The 26705-nt window shown below is 54.7% G+C and overlaps 9 protein-coding genes across 9 annotated transcripts; 3 read left to right on the top strand and 6 right to left on the bottom strand.

Annotated features, from left to right (window-relative positions):
- Nucleotides 1-67: 67 nt before the first annotated feature.
- BDP81DRAFT_364780 (TatD family hydrolase) lies at nt 68-1515 on the top strand. Its single transcript, XM_060586496.1, has 2 exons — nt 68-302; nt 392-1515. The coding sequence occupies exons 1-2, from the start codon at nt 228-230 to the stop codon at nt 1331-1333; spliced, it is 1017 nt and encodes a 338-aa protein (XP_060450224.1). The 5' UTR covers nt 68-227; the 3' UTR covers nt 1334-1515.
- Nucleotides 1445-3105, bottom strand: BDP81DRAFT_496931 (saccharopine dehydrogenase; the record flags this gene model as incomplete). Its single annotated transcript, XM_060595440.1, has 6 exons — nt 1445-1669; nt 1739-1976; nt 2034-2482; nt 2538-2636; nt 2680-2948; nt 3009-3105. The coding sequence occupies 6 exons, from the start codon at nt 3103-3105 to the stop codon at nt 1445-1447; spliced, it is 1377 nt and encodes a 458-aa protein (XP_060450223.1).
- A 2826-nt stretch (nt 3106-5931) lies between these two features.
- On the bottom strand, nt 5932-6828 carry BDP81DRAFT_299712 (uncharacterized protein; the record flags this gene model as incomplete). Its single annotated transcript, XM_060583117.1, has 3 exons — nt 5932-5971; nt 6039-6520; nt 6601-6828. Coding segments are annotated over 3 exons (750 nt in total), but the record flags the coding sequence as incomplete, so codon positions are not given.
- Nucleotides 6829-9103: 2275 nt separating this feature from the next.
- BDP81DRAFT_309092 (WD domain-containing protein) lies at nt 9104-10711 on the bottom strand (the record flags this gene model as incomplete). The annotated part of the gene is made up of 1 exon (XM_060583520.1): nt 9104-10711. The coding sequence occupies one exon, from the start codon at nt 10709-10711 to the stop codon at nt 9104-9106; it is 1608 nt and encodes a 535-aa protein (XP_060450221.1).
- Nucleotides 10712-12529: 1818 nt separating this feature from the next.
- BDP81DRAFT_79077 (glutamine synthetase) lies at nt 12530-15095 on the bottom strand. The gene is made up of 5 exons (XM_060596282.1): nt 14958-15095; nt 14769-14804; nt 14569-14661; nt 12766-13675; nt 12530-12699 (listed from the first exon to the last, which is right to left on the bottom strand). Exons 1-5 carry the CDS (start codon nt 14958-14960, stop codon nt 12662-12664), a joined length of 1080 nt encoding a protein of 359 aa, XP_060450220.1. The 5' UTR covers nt 14961-15095; the 3' UTR covers nt 12530-12661.
- On the top strand, nt 14745-15521 carry BDP81DRAFT_415141 (uncharacterized protein). Its single transcript, XM_060589426.1, has one exon. It carries the CDS (start codon nt 15231-15233, stop codon nt 15468-15470), a length of 240 nt encoding a protein of 79 aa, XP_060450219.1. The 5' UTR covers nt 14745-15230; the 3' UTR covers nt 15471-15521.
- A 3018-nt stretch (nt 15522-18539) lies between these two features.
- On the bottom strand, nt 18540-19429 carry BDP81DRAFT_79050 (uncharacterized protein). The gene has a single exon (XM_060596281.1). The coding sequence runs from the start codon at nt 19329-19331 to the stop codon at nt 18753-18755; it is 579 nt and encodes a 192-aa protein (XP_060450218.1). The 5' UTR covers nt 19332-19429; the 3' UTR covers nt 18540-18752.
- A 1055-nt stretch (nt 19430-20484) lies between these two features.
- On the top strand, nt 20485-23290 carry BDP81DRAFT_79047 (uncharacterized protein). Its single transcript, XM_060596280.1, has one exon. The coding sequence runs from the start codon at nt 20691-20693 to the stop codon at nt 23175-23177; it is 2487 nt and encodes an 828-aa protein (XP_060450217.1). The 5' UTR covers nt 20485-20690; the 3' UTR covers nt 23178-23290.
- A 490-nt stretch (nt 23291-23780) lies between these two features.
- BDP81DRAFT_445078 (uncharacterized protein) lies at nt 23781-26285 on the bottom strand (the record flags this gene model as incomplete). Its single annotated transcript, XM_060591907.1, has 1 exon — nt 23781-26285. One exon carries the CDS (start codon nt 26283-26285, stop codon nt 23781-23783), a length of 2505 nt encoding a protein of 834 aa, XP_060450216.1.
- Nucleotides 26286-26705: the final 420 nt, after the last annotated feature.

Raw genomic sequence — 26705 nt, 5'->3', positions numbered from 1 at the left:
TCCGGCCGAGACTGGCCCCGCCAAGCGACCGGATCCACTAGCCTATCTTCCACCGAAGCGGGGGGAACACGGGGGAAGCTCTGGAGGGACCAAGAGAGACACCTACTAACTTCACCTGGCAAAACATATTGATGGAATCGTTTCACGCTCAATTGAGGCCTCTTGTATCGTGAGGGCGAGCCACAAGCCAGCCTGTCATTTTCCAGCAAGAAGAGAAATTCAGAACCATGACGTCGGATCTGCTTGCTGGCTTCCCGGCAAACGCGCCGCCCAAACCCAAGACCAAACTTCGGTTTGCAGATGTAAGTTCACGATTCCCGAGTCCACTCTCCGCGAATTGCATGGGGTTCTTACATCAAGTTCCCACACCAAAGCTGACCACCAGCATTAGGTTGCAGTAACAGCAACAGCAAAAGATTTCGCCGGCTTCTACAGAGGCAAACAATACCACCAACCAGACTTCGATGCCGTCCTCGACCGCGCCTCGGCCGCAGGCGTCGAAAAGGTGATGCTCACGGGCATGTCCCTCAGCGACGCTGCTACGAACCTCTCTATTGCCAAATCGCGGCCGGCGGGGACGTGTTTCGTGACGATTGGCATCCATCCGTATCACGCTGCGGAGCCCGATGCCGAGGAAGACGGCGGCGAGAATGGTCATTTCAAAAAGTTGGTAGAGATCGTTCGCGAAGCATTGGGTTCCGCGTCCGCAGGTAGCTCTTCATCGCCGTTGGCTGCGTTTGGCGAGTTGGGCCTCGACTATGACCGCCTAAACCACGCGTCCAAGGAAGCACAGATCCGCACTTTTAAGCGACAGTTGGATCTATTTGTCGAGCAAAAGCTGGACTTGCCCCTATTTCTCCATTGCCGCGCTGCTTACGATGACTTTGTGGAGATCATCCAGCCGTACCTCCCCAGCCTCCCCCGCCGCGGCTTGGTTCACTCCTTTGTGGGCACATCGGCTCAGATGAGAACTCTGGTAGAGCTCGGCTTCGACGTCAGCGTCAACGGCTTCAGCTTTCAGGACAGGGAAAGTCTGGAGATGGTGCGCGATATCCCGTTGGAGCACCTGCAGATCGAGACGGATGCGCCGTGGGGTGAGATATCAGCGGGTTCGGAGGTGGCGAAGAGGTATCTCGGGAACGCGTTTGCTTTGCCGCAGAGTAAGAAGAAGGACAAGTTCGAGTTGGGGCTCATGGTGAAGGGTAGAAATGAGAGTTGTACAATGGACAGGGTTGCATTCGTCGTGGCTGGTTTGAAAGGGCTGAGTGTGGATGATATCGCCGAGGCGGCTTGGAGGAATAGTGTCAAGATGTTTGGATTTGGTGAGAGCTAACATGAGATCAAATGACAAGGAAACATCAAACATTGAATCTCGCGTCAAGGCATAGGACACCAATCTGACAGAGCTTGAATCGGCCGCCAAATTCTGTCTCCCCATATTCCATCAGAGTGTCTTTTGTACCATGCTAATCCCTTCTTTCTCAAGAATCTCGCGAATGGGGTCACAGATTTCCAAAGTGTAGGGCGCCAACACCCCCGGCACACTCAAAGCAGGTTCCCCGTCAAGCAATAGTTGGGTGGCAATGCCACAGGTCACACCCACGGTTCTAGCCATGGCCGAATACCCACCAGGTTCCCCGAAAAGCTCCAATGTCGATGTGATGGTCTCCTGTTCACGCAGGTCAGTATCAAACGCGATTTTGACTCGATTGCAAGGGGTTTTTTTGGCGTTACTTACTCGACTTCCATCTTTCCATTCAACAATGAACTTGTGCTGGAGCATGACCAGATCTCTTTCACCAGACTGATAGCTAAGAAGTCTTTCGAGCTCCGCACAAATTGTGTCTAGGAGATTCCCGCGGAGAGTCGCCGACTTTTCGGAGAAAAGCCCGATCCATCGCAGACCGTCGATGATTCTGTTCCTCTCCGCGATGTCTGGGAAGTCGCAAATCTCGTCAATGCGTGAGACTAGAGACCTTTTGACACATCAGTATTCAGTCCCAACTAGAATCATGTATGCTTGGATGACTTACTCTTCATCAGACCCGGCAGCACCAACGGCCCGTCCAAGAACCTCCCGCAACATCAACCCACCGCTGTCCTTCTCCAACCAATCCAGTGTCTGCGTGTCCAACAAACCAAGCTTCGTCAGGGCCGCCACAAAAGCCGGGTTCCCTTCATACCGCAGCGATCCACGCACGACCGTCTCCGCTTCGGGAATCTTGTAAAACTCCCGGAAGGGTAAGGAGTTCCGGTTAGGATATGCGAGGAAAGAGTAACAATCCATTACGTGGTATTGCCTGGCCTGTTTCATGAGATCTTCGCGAGAAACATCAATGACTTGACCATTCTGGAGGTAAGACGCCGGGTTGAGTTGCGCAAGGAGCGCGCCTCGGGGTGACCAGGAGAATTTGAAGCGCAGAGGGTTGTTAGAGCACTCTGGAGCTGGAAGTCCGCCAGCGTAAGAATGAAATTCCTTGATCTGCCGTTTTTATGCATTAGTCCTATTAATGGTAATGTGTATGGATGAAATTGACTGCTTGTACCTTTCCCCCCTTGCTGTGGACTTCGTCGATGAGACGAATAGTGTAGAGATGATCAATGCCTAAGGGGTTCATGTATAAGCTCAATTGTATCTCGTGTCGCGAGGAATCATGCTTTACCAGGATCGAGGCCAACTTCATTCAGAACCGTGATTCCGGCAGCCTTCATTTCAGACTCCAGTTCTCTCATTGCCGGAGACACGTAGCTTGTCGTCACGACATGAGTCTTTCCCCGTATACCAGCTTCCACAACGGTCTGGTGATGGGTGAAAGGGACAAGTGAAATGACCAAGTCATGAGATGCCACATGGCTATCTAGTTCTGGAGACGCCACGTCCAGAGAAATGGCGCTGGCTCGAGGGTGATTGGAAGCCAACGCTTCGGCCGTCGAGAGAGTTCGGCAAGCTATTGCAAGAGTGTTAGTTACCGCCAATAATGGTTTAAACGGGCAGTGGAGCGGGATACCGATTGTCAACTGGTTCTTCTCGTTGCGCAGGAGATATTCGACACATGGCTTGGCTACCAGGCCGCTTCCAAGAATGAGAATCTTCTTATCAGGCATTTCGGGAACTGAGTTGCTAATTCGGAAAATTCCGAAAGAGGCAAGACACCAGGCAATCAATTCCTTCTAATCCTTCCCGCTTAAGAGAACGACAAGGCAATGAACTATTCACAGGCCATCGTCAGTCTTATAGGCTTGGCCCCTTGGTCACCTCGGCCAGTGTCCGTCCTCGCTCTTCACTCGAACTACCCTGAGAGAATTGACTCATCCGGCGAGAGATATCAATGAGCCTCCCTGTCATGGAAAGGCTCAAAGATTGTGACATTTTGGTCTTGAACTGCGCAAATTGAGTGTTTTGCAATCGGATCTGTCGGCTTCCCGCAAGTTGATCCCATGGCCAGTCTGATCGGCCGATCGGCCGACCGGGTTGCCCACAGCTGTGCGATGCAGCCTTCACACTTCGCGGTCGCAAATTCCAAGAATCGCCGGATGGAAAAAGGAAAATCGAGTGCAGTGCAGTCCTTAAAGGTTGACAATCGGACTTCTTACGAAGTCAAGTTAAACTTGGGGCAGTGCCTAAAGCCGACTTGTTAAGGCAACGAAAATGAGTAAGAATAACCCAACTTAAATGTTCAGCATCCTGAACTCCAATATTGAATCTGGTATATCATATTCTCCTGTTGATAATGCAGGGAACTTCAATCTTTGCCGCAGATAGAAGCGTTCGTCTACATCCTGTCACGTTTAAATCCTTTGAGACGCCCTTTGCGATGCGTCACGGTCAACGAAGTAACAGCAAACCACAGTCCATAATTACCTAGTACTTAATAGACTAGCAATACACAATGCCAGATTCGTTGAGTCTACCATCTCCAAAATCATTTGGCGAACCCGACTGATGATACCTCTGATCTTCTACCGTGTGTATACCCTATCCAAGCTCTACTGGTGCGGGTGAATGAGCAACGTTCCCACCTCTGGGTGCCTCTTGCACAGGAGGCGAATGGTATTTGACGTCGGTAGTGGCGTTTGGGGACACAGATATCTCTCCTTGACTATTCCCTTGGTCGCCAAGATCCCTTTTCCCCCGGTATCTCCTCCTCGCCAGTAGAATTCCTGCACAAACGGATAGGCCTACCCCCAGAATAGCCCCGATGACGATGCCGGCTATGGCACCTGCGCCGAGACCTTCGGTGCCGGAACCGGACGTCGCAGTGACACTTGCTGCCGTTGCTGAAGAGCTGCCTGACGAGGTTGTGGTTGCCGTATCACTAGTGGGCAAAGGAGTGAAGATTCTTGAAGTTGAAGTAGACCCGGATTCACTCCCGTCAGGTATTCCAATGAAAAATCGTGTAGATTGAGCTAAATAGCCCGTCGATCCATCAATATAGAGCGTTAGAAAGTAGTAAGTGTCGTTTTCTGGGTCGGTATTGGAAAAAGCATTAAAGTCTACTTTCCAAGTGAAGGATTTGGACGAGATGCCCTCTAAAAAATATGGTTCAATTAGCATTCGAAGCCAAAGTCAATCATACCAATTCAAGCAGACTGACTTTTTAACGTGATGGGTCGGGTGTCTTTGTTTGTCCACAGTAGCAGATTAAGCTTGTCAACATCTGTCGTCCAGGTGAAGACGACATCCTGGCCTGATGCAAACGTGAGACCTTCAAGACCGGACGGCTTCGTAGGGTAGGTGAACTTGGCGTTGTCGGCGAAAGCATTTCGTGCCAAAACAAGCACGAAAAGTAACAAAAAGATGTTCATCTTGCCGATGTCCAAGATCTTCGAGCACGATGCCGAAACTCCAGGCAAGGGAGTGGGACGGCAATGGTCGCCCGCGCCCGGTACTTATGGATTTGATTCGCTCCCTATGCGGTGTTCCTCGATCTTCGACATCAGGCTGTGGCAGGTAGACTATTACACGGGGGCCACCCTTAGCCAAACGTGCAGGCCCCCTCCTCCTTCTTCAGGTTTTGGAGCGTCAGCAAAGGAGCCTGTTTTCTCACGTGCAACTTGAAAATTAAGTTACCACAGCGCCCGGGTTTGATACAGCCTCGCTTCGTGAGCGGGCCACGGCATTTGACGGGACACAAGACATGGTCTTGAGTGGCTACACCGTTGCAATTTGTCATTGTTAGTGTATATGAACGTGATGTTGAAGTTTCACTGCAAATGAGACTGTCGTGCCGGTAATACTCATTGACCAAGACTGGAGATGGCCATGTCATGCCAACCGTATCTGAGAGTCTCCAATGAAAGGACTCGTCTTGGTAGTCCTGTCCAAGTCAATCAGTCAGTAAGACTGGCAACTGTACGTCTATCGGGAGTATTCAGGTGGGTTTTCTTGCATGTAGACTATTCCTTCGATTCCGAGTGTGGTTGGGTGGCGGAGTGTCGAAGAAGTTGGATGATAAAAGTAGAACGATGAAGGAAGAGGCGCATTTTGCGTGCAACCTTAACCACCTCCAGGAAGACCAGGGCAAAAGTCTTACGGGGAATGTGGAGATACATGCAAGTACGTGGGCACATAAGGAAGTATTCTCGCAGCTCCAACAGCCAAGGCTGAACGAATTAAATCGCGTTCATGTGCTAGCTTGGTGATCAAAAAGACCTCGCGTCGGGGTTTTCTGTGATGCCATAGATAACCAAGCAAGTGGCGTATTCTATCGGCAACAGGCTTTGATAGGGAGATATGAGCACATCCCCGTCTTCTCCAGGATGACCAAGGTCGGCATGATATTTTCGTTTGCTCGGAAATATACTGTGTATTATGAAGTTATCTACGTACGCTAGAACAAGACAGTCTCTGAAATATCGTTAATCTGCCGTCTTCTCAGTCGACACCGGGCCTCGCAGTGGCCTATCACTCGCGAAAGACGGATCATTCGTCTGTGTCGTAAACTGCAGCTTGGAAGCCAACAAGTCGACGCTATTCCCAAACCAGTCAGCAAACTCCCAGAGCCTGCCTCAAGGATCAGTACGTAAAAAACACTTACTACATAATAACGGGAAAGAAGCATCCCAGCGCATAAGCAGCCCGATCAACATATCTCGTCGCGGGACTACTCTGCCACACGTTCAACGAATGCGTAATAACCCGTATCGCCGCCGCCACAGCCAGCGAAGCGACGCGGATCTCTGTGCTGCGCATTAGGTACCGTATAAAGCTCGTCCGGAGACCGGCCTCTTTGGACGACTTCCTGACTTCGGCAAAGATGCGGAGGAGAAAGTAGGCGCTGACGCACTCGCTGACTGCAAGGAGGCCAAAGTAGGCGATGTGGATCCTGATGATGATGCCTTGGAGGCCGTCGTCTTTCCTTAGGATACGGAGGAGACGGTAGTAGATGATCATTACTTTGACGGCGGTGACGAGAACGAGAGTCAAACAGAATACCGTGTGGAAGACTTCGCGTTTTGTCCCTCGAAGGAGTCTGTTGAGGGTGATGAAGCTGTAGAATGGTAACCCTGCTTCTTGTATCTATCGAGCTTTCCGTCAGCAACGAATATGCAACACTCTTTCGAATCTTTACGAGAAGATCCAGAGACAGGAGTTCTCACAAGCCAGCATATATCTCCAATAGCTGCCGCTGCCGCCCTCTTCGCAAGAGGGTACGGCTTATCATAGTAAGCGTGGAAGTAGAGTCCATTCGCGATGGCACCAGCTGCTGACGACACGATGGGTACTACGATGAGCTTGGAAAACGACGTGATTCCAATAATCAACAGCCCCAGGAACACGTTAAAGACGCCGATGATGCTTAGCACCGACCAGGCGTGTTCAAAGTACGGAAGGCTGGGCGCTGCATCAAAAGTGGCGTTGATGGTGTTGGGCATACCGACGGAGTTCGGTAATGGCACTGGCGACGAGCTCGACATGTTGACTGCCATTGTTGTAGTATCTTTCACAACATCCCACCCGGCAGATTGGGATGTCGAAGGAGCGTGTGCTTTTACGCGTGTTCGGATTGTCGTCGACGTCTGGTCATTGAGGTGGCATCTCGCACAGGCGAGAGATTAGGTGGTATTGGACATCGTCAAATCTAAAGGGCGATGAAGGGTATTCCAGGTCAATTAATTAAATGGGGACACCACCCGCCCCCAGCTTTGCCTCTTGCTTGGGGTCTGTCCAAAAAGCCTGGACTGAAAGGCAGGGCACTTGAATGTTTGGAAGGTTCAACCCCCTCCCCAGTCCAGTCGAAGTATCATGACTTAAGGTATCCGCGTGAAGCGAACTTATCAGCGAACGGCGCAGGATGATCCAGGTCGGGATGTCTAGGTTGAGCTAGTTGTTGTTGGGAAACGTTGCTCTCGGAAACTTCCCCTCTCGGGACAGAGGCACGAAGAGGAAGAAGAGATGAACTCAAAAACAGCTTGACGGGCGCGATTGATGCCACGTGCGACTCGCACCAGCCCGGCTACCTGCAGGTCGGTACGATTCATGAAAGACTAAGAAGAGCAGTGATGGGTTTTCGGGAGTCTTGTTGATTGGACCGATGGATCTCATGATTTCATGTCTTCATCGGCAATCGAAGTTTATATCTGCCAATCCCTTCTTTCTGAGTTCTCACACAGCCAACCTAGTCTTAAGGGTAGAGATAAAGTGCCGATTACATAAACATCGAAGTTGTCGATATGGGCAGAGCATCAAGAAACCCAACTGCTCATGTGGTTTGCCATGTCTTATCTGCCCAGTACTATCTTGTCTTTTTCTACTTTGAATCACTTGGCCTAGAACACAGCTTGGCCCGAAGCTGTGCGCAACTAGATGAAACCAAAGCATCCTCACCATTTGATTTCGGATTTGGGACAACTGGATCTCCCCGGGGAAGATCACAACGAAGAAAACACCGCGGGATGCTATTGAGGGAGAGCAGGCTTTCAACGGACTCCGGCCATGTATGGCTGAATTCGAGGCTTCGCAATAATCTCAGCTACACCTTCTAAACGCAAAGTTCCGATCAAGCTCATGCGACTTCCCCTAAAGACTTAAAATGCAGTGCCTACACCTGAAGTAATGCCATAATATGGGCAAACACCGGTAGGCTGCCGAGTCCCTCAACACCTTGCGACACCAAATGAGAACATCACGACTTACACTGCCACCGGTGGGGGCCAGCCCGAAAGATCGGATAGGCTTGCCGACCGAAGCTCAGGATTAGGTTTTACGCGGCAAGGTCTCCCGGAGCCCTCTCTGAGCCATCAACAGCCTGGGCAGGTTTTGAAGTTCAGTGCGCAATCCTCAGATGAGGCCGTATAGGCTTTGCGTCGGTCGGTGCCTTATCGTCTCCCGGCATTGCTTATGAGCAACACGAGAGCAGCAACGATGTACACAAAGTTAGATATTCTGCCTTCCATGGCCGCCGGCAGTCACTCAAGTCGCGGAGAGAAGTAATGTCCGCGGCCTTCATATCTGACACTTGTGTTTTTTACTCACATAGGCGAAACCAGAGATACAAGCAAAGAGGTTAATGCCAAAGTCGACCACAAATATCGGAATCACTCTGTGAGAAGAGACAAGCAGTCAAGATCTCGTGAAAATCAGGTCTTGTGTAGCCATTCTTTATCACACAATTATCTTTCTTTTGAATTCCCTTCTCCTTTTTTTTCGGATCCCCAACGCCATCGCAATGCATTAGTCGACCAAGATGGTCCAGTTCTTGTCCACATCGGCCTCGAACGTCTCTCTAGACGGAGACCCAGATGATGAATCCCCTTTCCACCTTTTGAATGTCTTCTTCTTCCTCTGCCTTCTCTCCCTAGCCTATTGACTGACATGCACACGACATCCAAGTCTTACACCCGTAGTCGTAGCTGCCCTTGCTTCCTAGCTGTCTTTTGTTGTTCCTCTTCTTTCTCTAGCTCCACAAGAGCCCATCAAACCGAGGTCAACCGTACAGCACTCAAGTCTCTCGTGACTTGAATGTCATGTTCCCCAGGGATGCCACGTTGGAACTCGAAAGACAAAGGGGTATAAACCCACCCAACCACCTATCAAAAGAATCAAAAAAACGAAACCACAAATGTCATGTACAAACAAAACCCCTCCTCTCTCTCTCATCTCTCAAGCAGACCCCAGAATCAAACTCTCCACCATACCGCCCACAGAAGACGCCGTCTGCGCGCGATCAACCTCATTCGTGACCTTCCTCTTGAGCGCCCTGAACCCCTCAAACAACTCGGCACTATCACCCGCGTACTGCGCATACAGCTCCACAAGCACCATACCAACCTCAACGCACACGCTCACGTACCGCGGATCAATAATGTGATCGCACGTCCACTTCAGCACCGGCTGCACCGTCCTCTCATCACGTCCCTCAAGCGCCTCCCTCACAGCAGACCGGTGCCGCAGCGCAAGCAACAGCGTCAGCACGCCGAGCGGCGAGTGATCCTTGCCGCGCGGATCGAGCGCCTGGTCCAGCGCGCTCGCGTACCGTCCGTGACGCAGCGCCTTCTCCCACGCCTTTTCCTTGGGCGCGCTGGTGCGCGCGTCCTGCGCGACAATGACCTCGGCCTGGCCCTCGCCCAGGCTCTCGAGGCGGCGCATGGCCGAGGCTTTGCGCTTCTTGCTCTTGGCGACCTTGTCGTGCTCGTCGAGGGTGCCGGCGAGGAGGGCGGCCATTTCGCGGTCGCGCTCCTTTTGGCGGGTGGCTTCGGGGCCCGTGAGGCGCGTGCGGACGGAGAGCACGCCGGACTGCATGCCCACGACGAGGTGGCGGTCGTCGCTGTCGGCGGCGTCGGAGGCCGGGAGGACGCGGAGGGAGAGGATGGGGGAGGGGTACTTTGTCGAGGAGACGACGTTCCAGGCGGTGGTCTCGAATACTTTGACGTGGCCGTCGAGGCCGCCCGTCACGAGGCGGGTGCCGTTGGAGGCGAGGCTGAGGGAGGTGACGGTCTTTTGGTGGTTGGCGATTTGGTGGATGGGGCGGGCGGCGACGAGGTCGAGGACGGAGACCTGGGGGCCCGAGGCGGCGAGGAGGGTGGTGCCGGAGGAGAGGGGGAGGACGGACTCGACGGGGGCGGCGTGCTTGAAGGTCATGACGGCGGCGTTGGAGCCTATTCTCGGGTCCCAGATCTTGACGGTGGAGTCGTAGGAACCCGAGACGATGACGTTGCCGGCGCCCGAGGGGGAGGTGGCCGGGAAGAACTCTGCGCAGCGGACGTAGTCGGAGTGTCCCACGAACGTGTTGAGCGGGTCGTTGGCCGTGAGGTCCCAGAGGCGGACCGTCTTGTCGTCGGAGGCGGAGAGTAGAGTGGTGGGCTGGGAGCCGGAGAAGCGCGTGGCCCAGACGGGCTGGCGGTGCTTCGTCCATGTCTTGAGGATGGAGCGGGAGTGGGTGTCGAACACCTGCATGCGGCCCGTGTCTTCGGCGGCGACGAGGACGCGGCCGTCACGGCGCAGGGAGCCGGAGCGGGCGACGTCGGCGAAGCGGGTGATTGTCTTTTCGAGCTTGCGGGTGCGGGAGGAGTAGAGCTGGACGCGGGTTCCCGTGGTGACGGCGAAGAGGCCGTCGGTGGAGGTGGACGAGATGTGGGTGATTGGGTACGAGGTCGGCGAGGGGATCTGGAGCTGGTTCTTGAAGGACTTCCAGTAGCGCTGCTCGGCCGTCACGGGGGACGGGCCCGAGGGCAGCTTCACCTGCGGGAGGGGTCCCACGGTAGCTGCCATTGTGACGTGAATGCGTAGATCGCTTGAGACCCTGAGTGGTGTATCGTTGTAGGAGGTGCAGAGAGTTGCTCGCTGGTGTGGGGGAGCTTGGTGTTGCGGTGAAGTCGCAAAATGTGAGGGTATCGTCGTGAAGAACGTTGGTAGTAATTTTTTGGAGTTGAAAATGCTGATAGGCAAAAAAAAAGATTCTCAATTGAGAATTTCTTAGCGGCTAGTCCCGGTCGGGCTTAGCGGGTACCCCACGCGGGCGATAAGATAAGGCGCGGGGCCGGGACCTTCAAGCTTTTGGATCTTTGTCCTGAGCATTCCGGGTCCGAAGAAGACTCGAGAGTTTTTCAACCTACCAGAATTCAGGTGGAGAGTTCTTAAGAGGAAGCAGTGTTTCAAGGTCTACTTCACCGAGATCTCTGACCGAACTGTAGACTTCATGACGTGACGGCTCAACAGCGTACTGGGATGGATTGTAGACGCCATATCACCATTCCAATTCCACAGCAACGATCATTTGGCACAATTCATCCAATGTAGGCACAGATGGCGACCATCAACCAGTTCAACTATCGTCAAACTTTACACCATCACGCCTTGCTTAGTGTCTCCGTCCATAACTCTAGACCAATACACCTCGCGCGTACGTCCAGATTATCCATATTAGAATTCCGTTGGCCCCGCGCTCACGGGTTTCTGCCTTGACATATTCCTCCTTCTGTCCCTGGTCGCCCGTAACCCAGGTATACTAAGCAGCCCCTCGTCCCGTCTCGAAAAGTCATCGCCGCGCAATCCCATCCATCCTTCCAGTCCCCAAGCTCCTTCCCCAGCACGGCAGTCGACGCGCGGGGTTCCGGGAAAAATACACATGGTCGTCGGCAATTGCACATCTTCCGATTTTCCGGGATTTTCCCCAACCTCTGAGGCTGCATCTGCATCAGCTTCATCAAAAATCCAAGGCTGACCGCGACAAGCACTGCCGACATCCATCCCGTCCCATCCATCCAACAACCCCCCATGTATCATAGGGAAACCTTCACTCTCCTAGACCGGAGGAGGGGTCCTTGTGTGTTTGGTGTCTTACTCCTCACCGCCTCAATAGTAAACTAATTCCAGCATTGTAAGACAAGGAGTCAAGGACTACCTACCGGTACGGTGAAGATGGAAGAGCACTTCAAATTGCCCCCTTGTCAATGGTCCGACCCAAGAAAAGTCACTTCATCCACGTCCTACCTTTGTCGGTGTACCCATCGATGATCTTCACATCGCCCAGTGTACCAAAATGAACTCTTTTTCTTCTTTTTTTCCCAAGACAAAGTGACGCCTTTCGTCTGATGGGAACAAGAGGCTGGGCATCAAGAAAAAAACTCTAAAATAAAACCCAGGCCCTTTCAAGCTCCCCCCTCCCAAGCCCTGGAATTCCTACCTGACCTACGGAGTATACTGAGGGTCCTTGACTCCCGGGATACCTTCCTTACTACCCTGCCATTCCTCATTAAACTCTAAGCATAGACAGCCTCAAAATGTTTCCCCGGGCTGTGTTTACCCAAATAAAAAACAAAGTCTTGGCCAAATCCAACAATGTCCAAACGGGGAAATATGAAGACGACGGCAGGAAAACGGTCTGGGAGGGGACCCTGAGACGGTGAGGGGTGAGTGAGTTCCGGTTGAGAGCTGCGAAAACTGAGGGAGCAGCATGTTTCAGCTACTTCCCATCATTCTTCCGTGCATGGCCCCAAATGACGTCTTGCGTTAGTTATAAGTCACAAAAATTGGATCTTCACGTTGTCTTTGAAAAGTGTAGTTTGGGAATGTGTTTTTTTTTGTTTGAACCTTGTTTGAATCTTCATTGACCCGTAATGACCTTGTCTGATCTATGTGACACGCTAATAAAAGCATATTCAATACGACTTGTCGTCGTTTGAACTAGGGTATACCATCCTCTCTTTTTCCATCTCCCCTTTACTCGGCAGTACCGTAAATAGTCTCCATCATAATACCTGGATAGTAGTTAGCAAACTGTATGACGATGTGCAGTCTTTGTGTTTGTGAGTGTATAAACGTACCAGTAATTCTGTAGGGGTCGGCATTTGAGGCGGGGCGGCGATCCTCGAAGTAGCCGTAGCCCTTCTGGGCGCACTCTCTGGGGATACGGATGGAAGCACCACGGTTGGCAACTCCGTAAGAGAACGAATCGATGGATCCAGTCTCGTGGCGGCCAGTGAGACGCTTCTCGTTGCCCTCGCCGTAGACGGCAATGTGCTCCTTGTGGCGGCCCTCAAGCTTCTTGATGGCAGCCTCGATGTGCTTCATACCACCCTCAACACGCATCTCCTTGGAGGAGAAGTTGGAGTGAAGACCGGCACCGTTCCAGTCACCGGGGATGGGCTTGGGCTCGACGGAGACCTTGGCGCCGAACTCCTCGGCAATGCGGGCCAGGAGGAAGCGAGCGAGCCAGAGGTGGTCACCCATCTCAATGCCGGTGCAGGGACCGACCTGGTACTCCCACTGGGCGGGCATAACCTCGGCGTTGGTACCGGAGATCTTGATGCCAGAGTAGAGGCAGGCCTTGTAGTGGGCGTCGACGATGTCGCGCTGGACGACCTTGCCGGCACCAACACCGCAGTAGTAGGGGCCCTGGGGAGCAGGGAAGCCGTTAGCGGGCCAGCCGAAGGGGCGGTTACTGAGGTCAAGCAGAGTGTACTCCTGCTCGAGACCGAACCAAGGCTCGTGGGCGGCGTGAGCCTCCATCAACTTGGCGCACTCATGTCTGTAGTTGTACTTGTTGGGGGTGCCATCGGCGTTCCAGCACTCGGCGAGGACGAGGATGTTGGGAGATCCACGGAAAGGGTCGGGGAAGACGGCGACGGGCTTCAGGTAGACATCAGAGTTGTCGCCGGGGGCCTGGTTGGTGGAGGAACCGTCAAAGTTCCACATAGGAAGGTCCTCGGGGGTGTACTCCTTCTCCTTGAGAGTCTATAGAGGCATCTCTGTTAGCTTCATGATGATAGTGAGTGGCGCTATGATGCAAATGTGAATAGAGGCATGCGCGGGCGAGCTCGTGGGCCATCTTGGCCGTCGAGGCTGACATCATGCGCTGCGCTTTGCCGTCAGGCTGACGATGCCAGGCGGAGCTACCCCCCCCCAGTGGCCCCATTGGAGATCGTGGGTGTAGCGTGGAGAATGGCAAACACCCTCGGCCGGCGGCTGGCCAACCGGCTCACCGAAGACACGCCGACGGCCAAAAGGGGGGGCTGACGATGCGGCAGCGATTTGCAAGACCTCCAATACCCGAGCTACGGCGTTCAACCCTGCAGCTGGAGACGAGGCAAAAGCCTTGGAGCCAGGCGGACGTGGGGTGGGGTTCCTTGCAGGATCGAGTCGTGATCGAATCCTTTCAGCCAGTCCGGCCGTGGCCCTCAAAAGAAGAGACCAAGACCAAAGCAGCACGAACAGGTACGTACTACCCACCGCCAGACATGCGCACTGGAGGGGCAGGTGGTGTGTGTTTTGACCCCCGCCAAGCCCCAGTGCATGTCGCCGCCGCATCTGCTGCCGCTTGCTCGCCCGCCCACAGCTTTTTGCCCGCTATTCCCAGCCGGAAGTCGGAGACGTCCCGTAGGGGATGAGTCCAGAGCAAGGCGACCCGCTGCCCCAGCTTTTCCGTTGATGCAACCGTCGACACAAATGTAAGAGTGAAGGCATGAACCAGCTCAAACTGTGTCGCATCGCAACAGGAAAGAGCTGGGCGAGTACCATTTTCCGGTGGAACAGCAAGCTAGGCCGTCGGCAGCATCGCGAGAGGCCCGGGGAAAAGTATGAAAAAGCCAGAGGGGAAAAGAAAGACAAGGTGGTTGTAGTGAACGTACCCTCGACTTGGAACGGGTCTCGCCATCAGCGTCGATCCAGATGTACTCGGCCATAATTGAGCCCTTCTGGTCAAGCTTGAGGTACTTGGCCAACTATTCGACGGGTCAGCATGATTGCGTATTCGAAATGCGCAAAGGTGACGGCTGGGAGCAAGCTCCAGCTACGCCAAGCTCGGCACCGGGTATTGGTGTAATCTCACGGTCTCGGGCCTGGAGGTGAAGGCAGCTTCTGTCGCCTGGGGAGAAAAGACATGTTAGCAACTGTGACCTCTTCTTCTCCCTTTTTGGAGTTGGGCATCCATTATCGTAACTCGAGAGTAGCAAAAAGCCAGCACTCAAGGTCGCGATAGGAATAATATGACGTGGTGGGGGTAGAGTTTGGGACTTACCATTTTTGCGGTTGTGTATGTGTAATGTGATAAAAACGGGAAAAAGAACAAGGTCCAATTTGAAGATCAGATAAAGGTTCGAGCAATAGAGATCAAATGATCTATAGGATTGTAACGGGAGGAATAGAGGGATGGGATGTGGAAAAGTAAAGAGCAGGTACGATAAGAGCAGTCGAAGCGGGCGGTTGAGGGTTTTATGTTTTCCTCTGCCCGTCGTCTGGCAAGGAAGGTAGGCGCGGGCGCTGGTGGGAGAGGCAGTGAGAGAGTGAGAGAATGAGAGAGGCAGTTCGCTTGATGCTTTTTTTTCTTTTGCTGGTGCTGGCAGCAATCTGCAAGGTACCGTCGAGATACCTCAGATGTTTCGCAGATGACCGGCCCTGTTGGCGAGGAAAGCTCATGTGCAACCGGTACAGAACCGTAACTTTTGGCTCCCGTCTAGGTCTCTCGAGGTCTCTCGAGGGTCCCTCTTTGGTCCTTCAGCCCAAGATAAGGCCTGCCACTGCCTGTCCATGACGGCGGCAGGGGTATGGCTGGTTCTGGCTTCTGGTATCGATTGCGGTGGGGTGAGAGGGGTGGGCTGGTGGGGTGTGGCCGCGGAAACATGTGCCCTCCCATTCGTCCGCCAGCCCAGAGTTTGGGGGACCACAGATACATGCCAATTCTGATTCGGTTCCCAGCGTCCCACGAAGACAATGTCGAGGTACTTTGCCCGAACCCAGAACACCCTCTTCACCCACACATTTCCCACCCTTTAACCTGCCTTTCTGTGCTGCACCACCACTCCCGTCTGCCACTATCAGACCTCTCCCAAGTATCCCTACTGCCTGACCACGGCCCCGCGGTCTTCCACCACCGGCATCATGTCTCCGTGGGAAACGGAAATGCGACGGGCGGACCTTTCACCTCTAGAGGTATCGTCAACTTCCTCTTCTCCGTAAATGGCCCCTGGGAAACTCCTCTTCCGCTTCCACTTGGGTGGTTTTGTTCTGTCAACCCTAGTCTCCAAGACTGATAAGTACGAAAATCACTGATCAAAATGTGTGACGATGACTTCGACGTGCGCCCAGTAGCCCGTTGACGAGCCACTCAGAGGCCGCCCGGCACCGCCCTTGCGGCAGTATCTGCGACTAGCTGCTGCACCTGCGACCACCGACCCAACAATAACCACCTCGAGAAATTGTTGCTTTGTATCCAGGTCCGTACAGACTACAGGCAACAAGGAAACTGCAGGTATACTGCGTAATAATCGGGTGCGGCAAACCGGACTGTAAAGACCCAGCCAAAGATAGAGAGAGGTATCGTGACTGACGATTCAAGGACCAGCTGGGTACCTCTCACCCACAGGAGCCACCGTGCCACAACGCGGGGCACGTACCGGTACATGTCATTTACGAGGCCCACGTCCTTCGGTCCGCTGTCCGCTGTTTCTATCCTTGGATATTTGGGGTGCTCGTGGGCACTGTCGCCCGCCGCCGTGCCCATCGCCTTCGCCCTCGCCGCCGCTGTCGGGTCGCTGGCGCCGCTCCTACAGTCCTACTATCCGTACACTATTGTCGCTGTCAGTGTCTGTAGCGCTGCTAACGGTGCTAACGGTGGCTGTGGCACCCGCCTTTCGGAGTCAGGCCCTAGAGTTGGTTCCGTTCCAGACCGCTTTCGATGAAAGGGGTCCTGGAACTCTGATGCCCAAAAACGGCCGCTCCTGAGTAGTAATGGCGACTTTTCGTGAGGCCGTGTTTCGTCCGAATCTCGCTTCCAGAACGGAAAGGAGAGTGTATTGAATTCCTGTAAACTCTCGTCGTCGTAAATCCCGGGGGGTCTAGCCAGAGTGCCTCCTAGAACCGTTGCTGGCTCCGCGAATGGCTTGCTGGGCGGTTCTGAATACCCCGAGGTAAAGTAGCGTCGCTTGCAACTTGGTTGCTCGGGTTCCACGCCGACGATCGCATGGCCATATTGCGACAGCGTGCATATTCCTGGCGCGGAATTTCCTTGGGATGGCACTGTACTCTTCCGGTCAGCTTTGGGGGTGTGTCGTCAGGTACCTCAACTTTTCAAAATCTCGTCAGCTTGACGACCTTTCCCTCGATTCGACTTTCCCAATTTCCCCGCCAAAGGACCCTAGGTCTCAGGATCGTGCACCAGCCACTCAGAGTCGGAGTCTCACACCCTCACCGGCCCCAGAATCGTAACGTCCTTTCCATCGCACAAATCTTTCTCGTTCCGCCGGCGCAACTCATCGCGGCACGGCGACGCGCGCACTTGCGCTAATTCCCCTATCATCATCAATCTCCAATCCTTGCCATGGCTATGCTTGCCCGCGGCGCAGGAAAGGCACCGATCCTCGAGGAGTTGCTTCCTTCGTCCTGTCGTTGGCACAGCTTCCGCCTACGTCGTGCAGCTGGTCGTCTCATGAAAATTTTGCCAGCCTCCCGGGAGTGATATCTCGATTACTCTCAACGTTGATTGTCGTGGGCTTTGTGCGTCTCCTTGTGCGAGTTTGTAACCCCTTGGTGGGGGTATATCCCGGCGACCCTTATTCATTCTCAAGGTATCTGTACCTCTGTGTCATTTTGACTCCCAAGTTGGACTGGTCCCAGACAAAGCCGTCACATATCCCACCACGAGGCTATCGAGCCTGTCGACCCATAATGCGGCGGCGAGGGGCAAAAGGTGGGGTGTGGTGTTGCTCTGGACCAGATGCGCTCCCAAGGTCAGATCTGTGGTCAGTGCGATGGCTTCTAGTCGGTATCCTGTGAGCGACAGTGTGTTTACAACCAGGCCCGAGTCATTTGGGGGAGTTCGGAGGAAACCCCATATCGCAGCTTCTCTCCGACAGCGGGATGGTCATCTTGCTGAGCCCAAACCTTCGGAATCACTAGCCAACTTGTCCTTCCGGCCAAATTCGATGGTGTTTTCGTCAGCGAACCCCCAAGGAACCCCCAAGCTTTTGCTCCACGAATCGACCATGTCGAAGCTATCTTCGGAGGGATACCCAATCCACATGGCCTGCCGTGACCCGTCCCTGCAAGACATGAGTGAATATCTGGCTGATATGCAGCCCAAACGTCTTGGACGCTGCAGGATGCACAAAGCTGGAGTCGCCCGCGAGAGGAAGGCTGGATTCTCTAGTTCTTCCTGGTCCATTGCCCCTCCCGTAAGACGTAGCTGGAGGAACGGCATGCTGTCCATTCGTCGCATGTTCAGTCGGTCTCCAGTCGGCCATATCACACGCATTCTTCTTCTTTTGATAATACGGCGTATCAAAGTCGGGCTCCCCCGCAATTTTTGCTCTCGGCAGGGTATTCGTAGGACTACGGTACCTCCGTCCCATCGCCGGATACACGATTATCCCTCAACATATCCATACGGATAGACCGTCCCAACATCTCACTCGTCGACCACGGTTGATTCAGGCTGTATGCTGAATGTATTCTGGGAAACCATTGCCGCTCCTAGACAAACTTCAGGTAAAACTTTGATGATTCCATTATGGAACTTGATCTCCAGATGTGACCTGCAGGAGACCTCCATCTCGGGTGTCTCCAAAGCATCAAGTGTGGGACGCTAGTGGGGGATGGTGCATTTTGCATTGTTGGCTTATCGCTGGGCGCTGATTGGTTGAAGCACAAGTGCAGAATAATTGAATTCTCTCAGGAGCCGTGTCGGTTCCAAGGTCTCCTTAAAGACTGGCGTTAATCTCTCGAGGAGCTCCTCAGCTATCGCGGTGCCCTTGACTGCTAAGCACCTTTCCCTCTCTTGTCATTCGCGACTCCAGTTGACGGGCAACGATGTGTAACTTCACGAGGTGTCGTTGACCTCGGTGAAGTGTGTGACAGCTGACAAGCTTACTCGGTGGAGAGCCGCGGCAGTGACATGGGGACGCTGCGAACATGAGGTGCAGTCAAAGGTACCCCGTCCAGGGCGGACAATTGCTGTTTGGGTCCCAACCCGAGGGCTAGTGCCGCAATGTTGGATTCTGGAAAATGTGGATGGAGCAGCCATGTTGGGTTTGGGCGCCGGCCCGGCGGGGATGGGGAGTGTGGATGAATCGGTTGTGTGGTGTTCCTCTTGTTGATTGACCAGACCAAGACTCTGCAGAATCGGCTCGCCTACTAGGTCGCCGGGATCGGGCAAGGAGGAGCAGCGGCAGCGGCCGGCAAAGGAGGCACGGCAGCACCACCACGGCCCAAGATTTTTGCGGTCGGCTGCTCCGACGACATTCGATGTCCGCATTCCACACCGGCAGTCCATGGACCAGACCCATCTCGATCGGCCGCCTGCGAAGGTCAACCCTCTGTCGTTTTCAACCACGAACTCGCTGGTTTTCCTCGTCGACTTTTCTCCTTCAATCGCATGCGAGAAGTCGTCATTTCCCATCGTCCGAACACTACGAACAACGAGAATTCGCCGGTCTCGTCGCTGAGTGGTCGGCGTTGACACACAGTAATTCTCTCATTGGTCGGCTGCCACCCGCCACGATCGGGACTTGGCTGAACACTGCCGGGGCACCTGGGCGAGGCATGTCAGGGCCCCCGATCGAGAGTCTCACGAGGTCGAAAATGACGTCTTTGGCATGGCCGATTGGGGGAAGCCGACCCAGAATAGCGGCGATACTATCATGGGTTCCGGTGTGATGTCTTTCAGGAGGTATTCGAGACTGCAGGAGGCAGCCGGGAAAGCAGGGCCGGGAGACAAAGACGGCTTCCGTGACGTCGGCCGCGACAAGTGTCGGGCAGGGCCTCAATCTCGAATTCGACTACGATGTGCCAGCGTGGGGAACCGGAATCGGGAACTGGGAGTTTCTCACAAGCCACTCGGTTCTTCTGGAACCAGTTGTGTATCCCTCAGGGGGGGTGCATCTCGGTGATGGCAAGCGTCACATGGAGAGGCCGAGGACGTGTGTGCATGGCGACGCGACACGAGCCCACAGCAGGGCGCAGTCGACATTGTTGCCAGAGCCGGGTTGAGTCAGACTCGTGTTCGGCCGACGGCGGTCAGTGGTTATTTTCGGAGTATCGTTCCGGGACAAGCGGTGGGAGATAAGACGGGAGGGCGTTCTGGAACTTGCATGGAGGATGTCCACGGTCCAAGGGACCAAAGTGGAGGATGATTTTGATGTGTCACAGCGCGCCCACGATGTGCGGCGTGCCTGAAAGCGCAGGGCAAGGCGAGGCGCCGCACCCAACCGTTCAAAGAGACTGTCCAGGCCCAACAATGGAAGACACCGGGTGGGTGTCCCCTTCCTTCCCGTCTCCTCTCATTCTTAAATTCTTCCGCCTGCAGGATGTCCTGGGAGGGAAAGAGTGGATATGCGCCAGTGCGTAGATGGCAGGAACCTCTGCATTCGTACTGTACCAGAAAATAGGGGTCGTTTCCATCGTTGAGGCAGCAACTGCAGCAGTAATCGCGACTTCTTGTCTTGGGTTGCTGGCAGGTGCTCCTTCTGTCTTATTTGCAGGCAGGAGCAACAGACCAAAATATCACATGATACGGGTATACCTAGGTACAATCAGATCAGGAAAGAGCAATACAAGATGTTTTCAAACTGGGAAGTCGCGCTTGCCCCCTGGAGCTCTTGTCCAACGATGATTTTGGCCAAGGTAAGTGAAAGAACGGAAGGCTAAGCCACCAATTTTGCTCCATGCTGCGATTTCTGGCTTCATCCACTACATTACGATTCAACTCTACATTCTTCCCTGACACCAGCAATCCATATTCTCCCGCCGTCTTCGCACCATGAACTGGACAGAGGGGGCCCTGGCTCGACATTCTCGAGGGAAGGGCTGGAAACCGGAAGTCGCCAAACAGAAACAATACTTCGCAAAGGCTCGTTCCGGATTTCATGGTCCTCCCAAGCCCGGTCTCGATTCTATTTCCTTTCTCTCTCAACAGGCCAATCCTTCGGCATATCCTGTGAAGCGCCTCCCGACAGTCCCGTCACAGAATTCGCCGCACTTCCTGCAGCACCAGCATTTCCAGCACAGCCAGCATTTCCAGCACAGCCAGCACAATGTTCCTCGGGAGCGCCAGTACGTGCGGAAAGAACCCATGTTTGCAGTAGATCAGGGCATTCTACAAGAACCTGGTTCGCGGCATACTGCCAAGAAACGAAAGCTTCCCGACAATGAGCCAGAGCTCTTGGATGCGAAGAGGCACCGCTTGCTACAAAAGGGCGATTGGGCTGGGATCAATGTCCAAAAGTCGCTGCCTCTCCATTTCTCAGGCGCCAGCAGCGCAGATAGTCGCCAAATTTGGGGCTTTCGCAACAAGCACCCCGCGGGGCAATCTGCCCCCTTCTGGGAGCAAAATGGGAATAGAGGGAGACCGCTACAAGGCAAAGCTATAAGCTGCATCAGCACGCAAGACGGAGACAGAGACGTCAGGATTCGAATCGGCAGTGAAGATATTCGGTACGACAGAGGAAGTCAGACCACGGGGCAAAGCTCTCGGAACCGTCCTCTCCGAACTGCGACCAACTCGAAAAACTTGCGGCAGTCGGAATACTTCGGGCAATCCTCGTCTCAAAACTATGCGCAGAACTATGGTCCTCCAGGATTGCACGGCTATAGAGCTCTGCCAGCTTCCAGAAGGGAATCTTCAACACAGCGACAGCATGGACAGAGTGCTGCGTGCCGCGGAAACCCTCCGAGCTCCTCAAGGTCATCCAAGTCACATAGGCATCTGACCCGACTTGAGCGTTTACAAAAGGAAGGTCGATCATTGCTTGTTGAATCATCTCCTTCTAGGGTACATCATCCTGTGCCTCGACGACTGAGCCAGCTTGTCCTGCTTGAGAGATCAGGGAAACCAGCGTCCGAAACATTCGGGAGTACCATTGGTCAAGTCGGTCGCAACCCAGTGCAAGAAGTTGCGCCACCGGAATGGAGTGAGAATGAGCGATGGCATAAGATGATGGAGTCTTATGAGGACCAACCCAAAAGTCCAGTCGAGCAATATCCCGGTGGAAGTCGCAAATTCGTCGAGATCAGTCCCGGAGTCAGCAACATCCTTAAATTCAGCAGCTCGGTAGCTCAAGGTCCAAGATTCGACTACCCTCCGATGAGCACATCTTCGGGCTCTCATAGTGATAACACGGCGCCAGACAACTTGCAAACTGGTCACTCCAGCAGCTTTGGCACGCCAAGACAACATGATGGCCAACCAGGAAATGTTGCAGAGAGAATGCAGTCCTCGTCACCTCTGCTACCAATCAGATCATCCACTCTATCAGCTGGTCGAGCAAAAGATGATCTTGACAGCGATAAGGAAGGTTCCCCTCGGAACACATGCCTGGCGCGTACAGAAGCATGCTCAGATCATGGCCATGACACGGAGCCTCGACAGCTACCGTCAATGTTCGAGTCGGATAGCGAGGAGGAAACGACTCTTAACAAGCGAGAGCCAAATGAGCAAAGCATTGGACCTGCCGACGAAGAACACGAGGATGTCGAAAATCCGATCTTCCTACATGCAGGTGCTGAACATACTGCACCGGTGCCAAGCTCAGGAAAGGTAGATTTGGATACGGAGTGGATGAGCTTCATATTCGGCGAAGATGTCGACGACGATGAAGGCGTTGCCTTCCAAGAATCGCTCAAGGAAGCTGCACGAGACTTACGACCATCAAGCAGTTTAGTTAGCGACCACTACCAAACTTCTGTGGCTCCCATCTCGGACCTTGACTCCAAAGAACTCGCAACACACGAAATGCACCAACACCAAGATGAGGATGCTATAATTCCGTCATCGCCAAGATATTCTCCAAAAGCCAGACAGACAGACATGACTATCCGCAGAGATCTTGTAGACTGTACACCAGAGTACAGCCACTACCAAACCACTGACACAGATATTGCAGGCTCTATCATAGCAGAAGATTCGGACTCTGTCAAACTACAAGCCGGAACAGAGTCTCTAGCATCTGAAGTTGCTCCAACACTGATTATGGACTCTATGTCGATGATTGCACAACCATCTGACTCTGAGTTGAGCGAAAACGTGGGTCAGAGGTTTGCCAAGCCAAAAACCTTTGTTGGGAGACTAGCTAGCTTGTCAAGCCGAGACCCTGGACCGGGTTTGCCCCTGAACGTACACAACGTTTCCAAGAAAAGGGGTAGGCCCAAGGACAGATCGAGAAAGAAGAAGGCCAAGGATGGACGTGCCAATATCCGAGGGCTACCTGATTATGACGGCGATCCAATTGAAGGCGGATCAGATGAGTAGTACAGGACGATTACTCGCATTTTGGGGGAAGGTTGCTACCTGCATTCACATCACACACAGCATGGCTGAATTTTGGAATGGGTCTGTTGTGGCATCCTTTTGACATTCGTGGGATATCGACCGTTGTTGGGACCTGGCCCTATCTACTCTAGAAACGGACAGAACAATGTACAATGCAAGAAGAAGAAACACACAAAAACCCAAAACAAGAATGATTGCTCCAATCCATGAAACCCTTTTCACCCAAAATCGTCCAAAACAATGTTTGCGTTTCCGTTTGCTCCGGCCAGAACCCAGCACAGCTGTCCCTGCCTAGAAGCAATCGATCTCATCTGTATCAAATGCAGAACCCTTTTTGCCTTTCACCCATTTTTTTTGTTGATTTTGTTTCCATGTCATCTTTTTTTGTTGGTTTGACTTGATATCTCATGATGTCGTTTTGAGAGTTTGAGAGAAATAGAAGAGGAAGAGGGTTTATGTGTGGCAGGATTGTTCATACTCGATGAGCGGCTAGCGTTCCTGCCAGGCTTCATCTTTCTTTTCACCCGCCACAACCACTTCTTCTTCATCTTCTGCTTCTACCCTTCAACAACCACCTCCTGTTTACCAGAAGCCAAGGGCATGGCCGTGGCGGCGGGGTTGGTAGACGGCCTCGCGCTTGCCCTCCTCGGCGCGCTTGACGGCAGCCGGGGTGGACGTGGGCACGACCGAGACGGTCTGGGTCAGAACGGAGGTGACGGGGGCGGTGGGGCACGCGCTGACGGTCACGGTGACGGGCGAGGCCGAGGGGCAGCTTCCGCCGCTCTCGTCGCCGACGCTGCCGCCGTTGTTGGATCCACCGTTGCCGCCGCTGCCTCCGTTACCACCGGTGTTGCCGTTGCCGCCTGCTCCGGCGCTGGGGAGAGCCGAGGCGATGGTGGTGCCGGAGGCGGAGCTCGCTGCGTCGCTGATTGTTACCACGCCGGTGAGGGAGCCGACTGTGACTGTGACGACGCGGGGAGGGGCGGGGGCGGAGGTTGGGGCGGGGGGTTGGGCGGTCACGTAGACTGTTGTTACGCGGGGCGGGGTGGTGCCCTCGGCGGGGATGGTGGATGTCAGGGCGGAGGTGACGACCTCGGTCTGGGCTGGGGGAGAGCCGGAGCCGGAGGGGCCTGCGGTGGGCTGGATTGTGACTGTCACGAGGGAGATGACGGGGGAGCCTGAGGGAGGGGCGAGGGTCATTGTGATGACGGAGGTCTTGGGCTCGTTGGGGCGGGGGGGCTCAGCTGAGCGGGAGATGGATGCTGAAGCGGAAGCGGCACCGGAGGCCGAGGCCGCGGGGATGGTGGCGGTCACGTAGACTGTGCTGATGATTGCTGAGCCGCCGGCGCTCTGGGGAGGGAGGGTGGTTTCGACGGCTGAGGTGACGACTTCGCCGCCCTGCTCTGAGGCTGCGCCGCCTTCGCTGCCGTTGCCGCCGTTGGTGGGCTGAGGGGGTTGCGCGGTGACATAGATGGTTGAGACGATGGGCTGGCCTCCCTCGGATTGAGCGGGCAGGGTGGTCACGACGGCGGATGAGCTGGCGACTGCGTCGACGGAGCTGACGGCCGTGCCGGAGGCGGCGGGGACACCTCCTGAGACGATTGCGGTCACGTAGACGGTGCTGATGATGGCGGAGCCGCCTTCGCTCTGGGGAGGGAGGGTGGTCTCGATGGCGGAGGTGACGACTTCGCCGCCTTGTCCGGAGGCGCCGGGCTCGTTGGAGGGAGCGGGAGGCTGGGCGGTGATGTAGATTGTCGACACGATGGGCTGGCCTCCTTCAGACTGGGCGGGGAGGGTGGTGATCACGGCGGAGGAGGCGACGGCATCGGCGGAGCTGACAGTTGTGCCAGAGGCAGCGGGCACGTCGCCGCCACCAGTTCTAGTGATGTAGATTGTCGAGACGATGGGTGCGCCGCCCTCGGACTTGGGAGGAAGAGTGGACACGACTGCGGAGGTCTCGACGGAGCCGCTGGCAATGGCATCGACGGAGCTGACAGCCGTCCCGGAAGCAACGGGGACACCACCAGACTTGGTGATGTAAATGGTGGAAACGACGGGGGCGCCACCCTCAGAAACGGGAGGAAGGGTGGACACGACTGCGGAGGTCTCGACGGAGCCGGCTTGCTCAGAGGCACCGCCGGTGGCAGAGGGCTCAGATCCGGGCTGGCGGGTGATGGTGATCACCGAGACGATAGGAGTGCCAGAGGGCGAGTCGGGGTTGGCTGGGAGAGTGGTGGTCAAGACCTGGGTCTCAGGGGCAGCGGGCGTCTGGGAGGGAGGAGCAGCGGGAGTAGCGGGAACGGTGATGAAGCTGATACCTCCGGATCCGATGGTGGCGCCAGAGTCAGGAGGCAGAGTGGTGGTCGCGATGACGGAGCCACCATTCTCGAGCGTAGCGGAGGGCAGGCTGCTTCCTCCAGAGACGGGGCCACTGGGGAGGATGACGGTCTGGGTAACGGTCACGGGCACGGAGACGGTGACGGTGGCGGTCTTTGCTGCGTTCTGGCAGTTGACGAGTTGGGTCTGGCACTGAGAGATGGCAAAGTTCTGGCCGGCGATGCTCTGGCACTGGGTAAATTGCATACCGCAGGCGGCGCTGCAGGCAGACTGGAACTGGCCAAACTGCTGGCCGCCAACGACGAAGCCACCCTGGTCGCCCTGCTGGACGGCGGGCGGGGCGCCACCAAGGGCGGAGATGAACTGGAAGAAGGTGACCTGGGAGATGACGATGATCTGGGGCTGCTGGATGACGGCGGGGGCGGAAGCGGTGACGGTGCGCTCGGTGGTGATGACCTCGGTGACGGTCGAGTTGTTCTCGAGGGTGGAGGTGACGGTGGCTACCTCGGTGAGGGTCGAGACCTGCGGGGTGGCGACGGGGATCGAGGTGTTGAGGAAGATGCCCGTCGGGCCACCAGTGCCGGGAGCAGCGCCGGCGGCGGCAGTTCCCGTCGAGGGGGGAGGGGGCGGGATGCTGATGCTCGACAGGATCGGGGAGGGCTCGACCTGGCGCTTGTTGGGGTGCCGGTGGTGGCGCGCGAGACCGAGCTCGGCGAGGAGGCAGACGAGGGCAGCTGACTTGAGCAACATGTTGTCTGCTGAAAGGATCGTGAAGCTAGCGGATGGCTAAAGTGTTCTCAAGTTGGATATGTCGTGTTTGATTTCGTTTGGATCGTTGGTGATGAAGGAATGGACTGAAGCAAGGCCCTTCAAGGGAGATGGGCGACTAGCACCGAGAAGAGAATGACAGGATGCTGTTGGAAAAGAAGGTAGCGAAAAGAAAGAAAATGGCAAAGGAATCACCAAAGAATGCAGAGCGATGAGGCTGGTGAGAAACAAGAAGTTCGTTCTAGAGACGGGAAACGAGCCCTTCTTTAAACATTCTTTCTTGCCTCTTGCCTTCCACCTCCCCAGAAGCCATGTTAGTCCAGATGGATGCTTGCTCCTCCTTCCTGGGGACCAGGGTTGCTCTCGAACTGTCATGGATCGGGTTATCCAGTACGGATACCT

The sequence above is a fragment of the Colletotrichum phormii genome, assembly GCF_030913505.1.
Source record: "Colletotrichum phormii strain CBS 102054 chromosome Unknown BDP81scaffold_2, whole genome shotgun sequence".
Lineage (NCBI taxonomy): Eukaryota > Fungi > Ascomycota > Sordariomycetes > Glomerellales > Glomerellaceae > Colletotrichum > Colletotrichum phormii.
The sequence above is the reverse complement of the archived record's forward strand: the minus strand, read 5'-3'. Positions and strand labels throughout refer to the sequence as shown.

Coding starts and splice junctions, on each gene's coding strand:
- BDP81DRAFT_364780 (XM_060586496.1), top strand. CDS start 228: ATGACGTCGGATCTGCTTGCTGGCTTCCCGGCAAACGCGCCGCCCAAA. Junction 303..391: donor CCAAACTTCGGTTTGCAGAT/GTAAGTTCACGA, acceptor CACCAGCATTAG/GTTGCAGTAACAGCAACAGC.
- BDP81DRAFT_79047 (XM_060596280.1), top strand. CDS start 20,691: ATGAACTGGACAGAGGGGGCCCTGGCTCGACATTCTCGAGGGAAGGGC.
- BDP81DRAFT_79050 (XM_060596281.1), bottom strand. CDS start 19,331: ATGGGAAATGACGACTTCTCGCATGCGATTGAAGGAGAAAAGTCGACG.
- BDP81DRAFT_415141 (XM_060589426.1), top strand. CDS start 15,231: ATGAGAGAGGCAGTTCGCTTGATGCTTTTTTTTCTTTTGCTGGTGCTG.
- BDP81DRAFT_79077 (XM_060596282.1), bottom strand. Junction 14,662..14,768: donor TCACCTCCAGGCCCGAGACC/GTGAGATTACAC, acceptor CCCGTCGAATAG/TTGGCCAAGTACCTCAAGCT. Junction 12,700..12,765: donor CGACCCCTACAGAATTACTG/GTACGTTTATAC, acceptor ACTACTATCCAG/GTATTATGATGGAGACTATT.